Below are 10000 nucleotides of genomic sequence, written 5' to 3'. Positions count from 1 at the left end.
GAGTATCATTGTGCTGACTAAACTAGCAAGGCTGTTGGGAGTGTGTCTAGTTGTAATTACAGGGTATACTATGATTCACCTGGACCATGGTGTGTGTGTGTGTGTGTGTGTGTGTCTTTAACTGTGAGTATTTATTTGACCAGATTGTGTGTCTGGATGAGGTAGTGGCGTCATTAAAACCGTCAGTAGTGACGTAAAACCCTTTTCATCACCTCCCATCGCACACAATATGCTCGATAGCAAACCCAGCTACAGTCTAGTCATAAGTGTCTGTTGTCCTTTCCCACGCTACAGGGTTCAGCTGCATCCCAGCGGTCTTACCTGTCTGTCAGCAGCCGTAGAGTCAGCAGGAAGAGGATCATCCCAACAAATAGATAGTTGAATGCGAGGCTGATTAGGTTTAACAACACGTTAGGTAATACAGAAATATAGCATGCTGTGTAACATTTCTATACTGAAGGCTTTAATATAGTGCTGTTTATGGCTTTCTCACACAAAATATAAGCCTTTATTCTGATACGATTAAAAGGGGAAGTCTTTGGAGTGTATCCTCGAAGAGATTTTTTTCTCACAATGACTGCCATTGGACCAGCTCCAATCCGCATGTCTTAATAATGAGAGAGAAGCTCAAAGACTATATTAAAGACGCCATTTTGAAAGATGAATATCTCTTCGTTGTGAATGCTCACGGAATCCTCTCTTCCTGATTTGAGGATAACAGCCTGGCCGTCCAACCAATCACACACGTCCTCCCATACGCTCCAACCAATAACTGGAGAGACGTGTCGTGAAAGTGGGAAAACTCTCTGTGACCGTGGCTTGGCTTTTCAGTTTTGTGTTTTTTTTTTTTCCTCAGGCAGGATGGTGGACAGCTATTCGTGTCAAGAGAAGGACCCCAGGCCAGCTTGATTAGATTTGGGCTCTGGCTGTTTGTTTCAACTCAATGTTAGAATAGTGTTATGGCACAGGGTTGCCTTGCGGGTTTAAACACACACACACACACACACACCACAGCAGCTAGCTAACATGCTCTTCCGTGAGCTGTATCTGTGTTTTTATTTTAGTCTCTCTGCAGAGGATTAGAGGGTCAAAAAATGTATGATCACATCCACTTTAATCTGTTAGATGAAGGTGATGGGGATGAAATCCCTGCCGCTCAGCGTTATAATCTGTCTTTGAACACGTCACAAGCTCGTACACTGCAAATGCCTGCCACAGTGTGTGGGTGTGTGTGTGGGTCATACACACGTGCAGGCCTTTTCCAGTAAAAGACTATTAAGACTGATGCAGATTCAGAAGTAATGAAGGCAGTTGTAATCAAGTTCCACACACAGGATCCCCCCAGGCCTGATAAATAGAACCATGGGAACAGTATGGAGTTTATGACAAGTCTTTTCACTCCAGCCTGTAAAATCAGTCGACAGTATAATAGAAAAGTCCAGAACATACCCCAAGCCCAGCAGACAGCCTATCCACATCCGCACCACTGCAGTTCAGCAACCAGACCTAGCCAAAACCGTCACTATGGCAACAGGGCCCGAACGACAGCGGAATGTTTGGCCCCGACTCAGAACCCCTCAGAACCCCTAGATTTATACTGGCTCTGTGTTCTGTTTTGTGTTCCCAGGGGATGCTGTAGAGATTTTACAATACCACCCCCACAAGGGGAGAAATGAATCGACCCGATCCCATCCGCAAACAATAATGGACTATCCCATGGGGCCAGCCGGCTGGGGGGGGGGGGGGGTTAAAGAAGAGTAGACTGTCAGAAATGTTTTGTGTTTAGGGTGAGACTCTGAATCTATACCCAGGCTGTTGTGGAGTTGACTACTCTTATGCAAGTGTGTGTGTCTGTGAGAGACATGGAATAAAAACATTAATATTGGATGTGTTTCTATTTAGCAAGTCATTGTACTGAAATGGTGTCACGTCCTATTTCTTCCCCCTCTCTGAATCTTGTTTTTAAGAGATGCACTGTAAGACATTTATAAGAGTTGACCCAGGTCACTAAGTAACAGAACAACGGTTCCTCTCTTGCAAAAGCAACAATTGCAACATGGTGGCCCATCCCGTTGTCAGTTAGTCATAATATACAGTCTTTCAAGCTATTACTTGTTTATTACAATTCACTTTATTTGCTTTTGATCTCTTTTTATAGTTTATATAGCTAAGATTTGATATGCGATACTATTTTTCTGATTGCTGTGTTTCTGTACATCACGACTAACCGTGCTATTGTAAACAGTTTATCTCTGAAATTATAGTGTGGTTTTTATAAAGAGATAATGAGATGTAATGGGATATCAACGTTATTGCCTAGTAACTCTTGTACTGGGCATAATTCATTTGATGACTCATGAGGTTAAATATAGTCAACACTGTGGTAAATCTAAGCCCTGCTGTTGAAGAGTGTGTGGGCGGTGTGTTTGTGTGTGACTCGCCTCAGTTTCCTTGATCCTTAGCTCTACCTGTCCTCGTTCCAGTGGTGGCAGTGCTTTGGGAGCAGCACTGGGTCACAGTCAGGAAGGGAGGTGAACAGAGAAAGAGATGGAGAGGAAGAAAAAGAAGACAGAATGGGGTAAAGAAGGGTGTGCAGTAGTAGTGTGTGCATGTATCAGTACTGCTGTAAGTAGTGCAGGGGGACTTGAGGACGTGGAGATTACAGAAGGATAGACCTCTCTGTCCCTGGTCAGCCAGCCAGTTTAGATCAGTCAGTCAGCCTGGGTTTACTGAGGGAGTGACACCCAAGGACCTCCAGTCTGATCTGTGATTCTTTCTCTCTTTTCTCTCTTCATTATCTCATTATCTCTCTCTCTCCCGCCCGTCTCCAGGCCTTTAAGGATGAGTTGGAGGGGCTGATTGAGGAGCAGAAGAAGAAAGGCAACAACCCCACTGGTCTCCTGGCCCTCCGACAGATCGCTGACTTCTTCATGTCTTCATCCGTGGCGGGCTTCAGCACCTCACCCCTAAGTAAGTAGTAGTGTTGGTATGGCCCATAACCCCCCTCAGTAAGTAGTAGTGTTGGTACGGCCCGTAACCCCCCTCAGTAAGTAGTAGTGTTGGTACGGCCAGTAACCCCCCTCAGTAAGTAGTAGTGTTGGTACGGTCCGTAACCCCCCTCAGTAAGTAGTAGTGTTGGTACGGCCCGTAACCCCCCCCTTTGTGAGTCGTAGTGGTAGGTCCATTAGGGCACGCCGTAGCAAAGCACAATGAAAATGAGCATTTCTTATTGAATGTTCAGGTAATCCCTCCCTGTTTCGGTCCGTTTTTTCAGTTTTCTTCCATTTGGTGCCTAATGAAAACAATCCTGGTGGTACGGCCCGTAACCCCCCTCAGGGAGTAGTGCTGTTGGTACAGCCCGTCACCCAGGCAATGCCCAACTGCCACTCACTGGAGCTGCATACCATACTATTGACTTTCAACTATGCCAATATTTTTAACTCTATTGTTTTTGAAAAGTGGAGACTTCCAAATCTGTATAGGCACACACACACACACTTGGTAGAACGCACACTCATACACAGAAACACACACACACACTATCTATCAGTAACCTGTCCCTCCTAGCTGACTCTGGAAAAGCCTTGCATATTTCCCTCTTTTCATCCCCTGTTCCGTCCAGGTTTCCACATGTGAAGTCTGTTTCCAATCATGCAATTACAGACCTCGGAATGTGGAACTAATGATGAATTATCAAGACAACCACTGTGATATAGAGTCCTCAGTTATACCTCATATATCCCATAATATGTACACATAATAACACCACTAATCTCAGCAACCAGCGGGAAGTTACAGAATTTGCTGCAATTTGTTGTAAATGAGGAATGAAAAGGATAAGATTGTCAAGTATTATTTATTACTTTTGAAATATGTGAAGTAAGATTATTGAATTATTTAAAATGTACTGTAACTACATAGAATTTTCTTTGATATTAACATTGCCAGTGTCAAAGGATGGCTTGTTGCTATTTGTGTCCAGTGTAGAGCACTCTATAGTAAATCAGTTGGTTAGATATGACAAACCCAGATGTATTCTAACTGTGTCTTGGATGGTTATTAACAACTGATCTGAAATCTGTTTAGTATCTTGTCTCTCCAAATAAAATATGTATTGAATGATTGAATTGGTTTCCTCTTAGAACAGTTGATGTCCTTAGTGCTTAGAATGGAGAGAGCATGGTCTGTCTCGATTCACAGGCTGCAGGTAATCTAATTTTCAGGCTGTGTGTATTGATTGTTAATGATTCATGTGTAACGGCTGTCGTAGAGAGGGGACCAAAGCACAGCGTGTTAAGTGCTCATGATGACATTTATTTTAACTCAAAAACACTAAAGACAAAATAACAAAGAGAAAAACGAAAGCGCACATTTCTGTCAGGTACATAGACTAAACAGAATACAACTACCCACAAACCCAGGTGGAACAAAAACCCTACTTAAGTATGATCTCCAATTAGAGACGAGGACCACCTGCCTCTAATTGGAGATCATCCCAAAAAACAAAACACCCCCTGTCACACCCTGACCTACTCTACCTTAGAAAATAACATCTTACTATGGTCAGGACGTGACATCATGTCATTATTCATATATTCATATTGATAATTATACAGAGAACAAGAGAGCTATCAATCCCCACACTCAACAATAAAATAAAAAAAAATAAACACATTTTTTTTTAACCCTCTCTGCTTTGCTTTCTCTGCTCACCCCCTCCAGGCCTTGGAATGGTCACTCCCATCAACGACATGTATGGAGTGGAGTCTACCACTCTGGTGAAGGGGGAGAAGCAGACACGCTGCAAGCTGGCCAGCCTCTACAGACTGGTGGACCTGTTCAGCTGGGCACACTTCGCCAGCTCCTACATCACAGTAAGACAACCATTAGATAATCATATAAAAACCTTTATTAGAACCTCTTCAGCTGGGAACACTTCGCCAGCTCCTACATCACAGTTAGAAATAAACCTTGCAGTAACCTCATTCATAACTGTGTCATAACCATGTCATAACTCATCATAAACCTATTCTGTAGAACTGTGTTTTGAGACAATGGAAGCAGGTATGTGTCATCTGAGTTCTGTTTATCCCCTGCCTACAGGATATGTTTTCAAGACACATACAACTGTGTGCCCGTCCTTTTGTTTGGGAGCAGTGTCTTTGAGCATCAGGTTCCTAAAGTTTTGCTGGTGTCAGCAGCAGCTCTGTGAAGCTTCAAGGTCATAACAAGGTGTTTTAATGTTGTTGTGTCCAGGTCCGAGTCAGCAAAGAGCAGGACCACATCCTCATCATCCCCAGAGGACTGTCATTCGCTGAGGCGTCCGCAACCAACCTGGTAAGTCCAGTCACAATGCACCAGGAAGCACATGCACCCAATAACAACCAACAAACCTGTACCCAATCAGGAGTGAGCTCTCTTTTTAGACATGTGCTGGACTGTGTTCAGTAGTACCAAACAGGATAAAAGGTTTTGAAATGGAAGAGCAACTATCTCTGATATTGTCCAATAAGAGTGCTCATTGTCCTTCTCCAATTCAAACCGTTTTATCCCATTTGGTCCTACTGAACACAGCCCAGGTTGGAGGTGTAGTCTGTGTGTTTGTGCCAGTAAGCCAATATACAGCGCCATGTGGAGTTAAAGGTTTCTGGCAGCCCTTGTCATAAACCCAGCAAAACAGCGCCAACACTTAATCAGCTGTCTATTTCCTTGAATTATTTGAGAGAGAACTATTGGATTAGCAGAAATCTAACATTCTGGCACAGAGGCGGAGACACACACACACACACACACTGGTCTGTGTTTTGTCAGGCCATGGAGGTCAGGGGAGTAGAGTAATGTGCTTGATATGGAGAATACAATGTTATCCTGCAGTTACATTACTGTGTCTCTTCATGTGTGAGATTGGGATATTGCTGACTCTGGGAATTTCTACTGTATGTTACTTCTTGAAGAGTATTTTATCACTGACTGTTTGTTGCGTCTGTGATTGTCCATGTTATTGTCTGACTGGCTGCCATGTTATTGTCTATCTGGCTGCCATGTTATTGTCTGACTGGCTGCCATGTTATTGTCTGACTGGCTGCCATGTTATTGTCTGACTGGCTGCCATGTTATTGTCTGACTGGCTGCCATGTTATTGTCTGACTGGCTGCCATGTTATTGTCTGACTGGCTGCCATGTTATTGTCTGACTGGCTGCCATGTTATTGTCTGACTGGCTGCCATGTTATTGTCTGACTGGCTGCCATGTTATTACCAAAATCACCCTGTCTATTTGTCATTGTCTCTGTTCTAGTATCATGTCAGTGGTGGTAGTGAATGCTGGGTAATGTTGATGTCCTTGTCTAGTTTTGCTGCAGAATCGCTGGTGTTCGGGGAAGTGCTTTACAAGCTTCTATTAGTTTCTATTTCTACTTTCTATTTCTTAGTTTCTATTTGCTGCTCTAAGAAGAAGAAAAAGAATGGCCTCCCCTGTATGTCTCACTCACTCACTCACTCACTCACTCACTCACTCACTCACTCACTCACTCACTCCAAGCACCTGTTTCTGTGACACGTCAAGTGCACTGCAGGTGAACAATCAGAGTGAGTTGTTGACAGGTGGGAGTAACAAGCATCACTCAGCTGTCTGACAGGGTGGGGCAGACCGGATCAGTAACCCAGTAGAGAGAGAGCAGAGAGACAGACAGACAGAGGGAAGATCTCAATTGCATTCTCCTAACTTCCGCTCTCCTCGTCTCCTTCTCAAAACCTATTGGAGGAGAAAGCCAGAGGTCCCTCCCCTTCGACCTTCTCCTCCAATGGGTTTTGAGAAGGAGAGGATGCGAGGAGAATGCAATTGAGATCTTCCCAGAGAGAAGAATAACTAGGCCAAATGTCATTGTAAAGAGATACAGAACCCTTCACTCCGACGTTAACTTAGTGGTGACTGAATTGAATGAAGAATGTTGGTCTGAACTGAATTAGTTCACAACTTTTATTTGGAAGTTGAAAAGATCCTACTCCTAGTATATGTTTGGTTTCTCCTGGGTGAAGCCGTCACAAACGACAGAGTAACATGTAGAAACCTAATCTTTACTGTGGTACAGTAGTCACACACACACAGAAAGCTTTGTCTCTGTGAGATGACTGAGACTACTATACTCCAGCTGGCTACTATACTCCAGCTGGCTACTATACTCCAGCTGGCTACTATACTCCAGCTGGCTACTATACTCCAGCTGACTACTATACTCCAGCTGGCTACTATACTCCAGCTGACTACTATACTCCAGCTGACTACTATACTCCAGCTGACTACTATGGTCCAGCTGGCTACTACTCCAGCTGGCTACTATACTCCAGCTGGCTACTATACTCCGGCTGGCTACTATACTCCGGCTGGCTACTATACTCCGGCTGACTACTATACTCCGGCTGACTACTATACTCCGGCGGGCTACTATACTCCGGCGGGCTACTATACTCCGGCGGGCTACTATACTCCGGCGGGCTACTGTACTCCGGCGGGCTACTGTACTCCGGCGGGCTACTGTACTCCAGCTGACTGCTATACTCTAGCTGACTGCTATACTCTGGCTGACTGCTATACTCTAGCTGACTGCTATACTCTAGCTGACTGCTATACTCTGGCTGACTGCTATACTCTAGCTGACTGCTATACTCTAGCTGACTGCTATACTCCAGCTGACTGCTATACTCCAGCTGACTGCTATACTCCAGCTGACTGCTATACTCCAGCTGACTGCTATACTCTAGCTGACTGCTATACTCTAGCTGACTGCTATACTCTAGCTGACTGCTATACTCCAGCTGACTGCTATACTCCAGCTGACTGCTATACTCTAGCTGACTGCTATACTCTAGCTGACTGCTATACTCTAGCTGACTGCTATACTCTAGCTGACTGCTATACTCCAGCTGACTGCTATACTCCAGCTGACTGCTATACTCTAGCTGACTGCTATACTCTAGCTGACTGCTATACTCTAGCTGACTGCTATACTCCAGCTGACTGCTATACTCTAGCTGACTGCTATACTCTAGCTGACTGCTATACTCCAGCTGACTGCTATACTCCAGCTGACTGCTATACTCTAGCTGACTGCTATACTCTAGCTGACTGCTATACTCTAGCTGACTGCTATACTCCAGCTGACTGCTATACTCCAGCTGACTGCTATACTCTAGCTGACTGCTATACTCTAGCTGACTGCTATACTCCAGCTGACTGCTATACTCTAGCTGACTGCTATACTCCAGCTGACTGCTATACTCTAGCTGACTGCTATACTCTAGCTGACTGCTATACTCCAGCTGACTGCTATACTCTAGCTGACTGCCATACTCTAGCTGACTGCTATACTCTAGCTGACTGCTATACTCTAGCTGACTGCTATACTCTAGCTGACTGCTATACTCCAGCTGACTGCTATACTCTAGCTGACTGCTATACTCTAGCTGACTGCTATACTCTAGCTGACTGCTATACTCCAGCTGACTGCTATACTCCAGCTGACTGCTATACTCCAGCTGACTGCTATACTCTAGCTGACTGCTATACTCCAGCTGACTGCTATACTCTAGCTGACTACTAAAGGCCTCTTTTCTCTTTTTTCCTTTCCCTCTCTTTCTCTACGGGTCTGTTATGGGTTTGAACCCACTAGGGGGAGGGTTTTAAAGGTCGAACGCCATTAGCTTCCTGAGAGAATGGAAGGCATCCAGAGTTCAGTGTCTGAGAGGTCGCTGTGTAGTGAAAGGTCACTGTGGGTCAGGGTTGATATTCTGGGCTCTTGCTGGGCTCAGCTGTCTGAGCTAAAAGGTGAAGGAGAGGATACCTGTAGGAAGACAGCTGGCCCTATGATTAAAGTTTGATTATGTTGTGTTATTGTTTCATTAGTAGTTAGGATGGGAACTGAGAAGTAGAGAGACATTCCACTCCGTTAGCTCTCATGATCGTTGATACGAGGATTAGTAGTTTGATAGTTTCTTGGCTCATCGTTGTCATTGTTGTCATCATCGTTGTTGTTGTTGTCATCATCGTTGTCGTTGTTGTCATCATCGTTGTTGTTGTTGTCATCATCGTTGTCGTTGTTGTCATCATCGTTGTTGTTGTTGTCATCATCGTTGTCGTTGTTGTCATCATCGTTGTCGTTGTTGTCGTCATCGTTGTCGTTGTTGTCATCATCGTTGTCGTTGTTGTCATCATCGTTGTCGTTGTTGTCATCATCGTTGTCGTTGTTGTCATCATCGTTGTCGTTGTTGTCGTCATCGTTGTTGTTGTTGTCATCATCGTTGTTGTTGTTGTCATCATCGTTGTAGTTGTTTTGAAAGGATTACCTGTTTGACTCCATGCTCCAAGCCAATCACCCAGCAGGCACTCCTTCTGATGCGCCGGGCATTCACATCCAAACACAGTCCCTCTCTCTGACGTACCATACTCCCATTACAGGGCTTATTCAATTTAGCCACATCGAAAAGCAATATGAAGCAAGGATCTGTTCGCTAGCTAGTGGATGATCTATGTGGACTCTATCTGCATCCCAAAAGGCACCCTATTCCCTACATAGGGCACTACTTTAGACCAGAACCCAATGGGCACCCTGGTCATAAGTGGTGCACTATGTAGGGTGCCATTTGGGACTGAGACTGTTACGTCCTCGAGCTAGCCTTCCTCTAACCCCTGAATTGTCCCTAGGGTATGATGCACTTATAAAACACTTACATGACATTTTAATACAATCGATGTATACTCAGAAATCAGGTTTCCAAATTAGATTTGGGGATCATTTTAGTCTCACAAGAGTTGGGTCACAATAAGTAAAGAATTCTGTCCAGCTGCTGCTATTGAAGTTGGAAGGTCTCCATTGAAAATAGTACAGCAGAGAGAGAGGGATGAGAGAGAGAGAGGGGGGAAGGAGGGAGGGAGAGAGAGAGAGGGAGAGAGACACACCCTTCTGGCTGAACTGTCCACTGAGATTCACGTCATATCTGGGGTG

General features: G+C 44.6%; 1 protein-coding gene across 7 annotated transcripts in view; it reads left to right on the top strand.

Moving 5' to 3' along the window:
• Positions 1-10000, top strand: part of LOC106589748 (gamma-adducin) — a 150646-nt gene that overhangs the window by 123430 nt on the left and 17216 nt on the right. For all 7 annotated transcript variants that reach the window (XM_045707977.2, XM_045707984.2, XM_045707988.2 and 4 more), the window contains 3 exons: positions 2832-2970; positions 4723-4874; positions 5257-5337. In XM_045707977.2, the coding sequence (XP_045563933.1) occupies positions 2832-2970; positions 4723-4874; positions 5257-5337 (372 nt within the window). The remainder of the gene's footprint in view (positions 1-2831; positions 2971-4722; positions 4875-5256; positions 5338-10000) is intronic.

Source organism: Salmo salar, chromosome 02 (genome assembly GCF_965601325.2).
Source record: "Salmo salar chromosome 02, fSalSal1, whole genome shotgun sequence".
In the NCBI taxonomy this organism is placed as follows: domain Eukaryota; kingdom Metazoa; phylum Chordata; class Actinopteri; order Salmoniformes; family Salmonidae; genus Salmo; species Salmo salar.
Note: the sequence above shows the minus strand (reverse complement) of the source record. Positions and strands in the feature narration are given on the sequence as shown.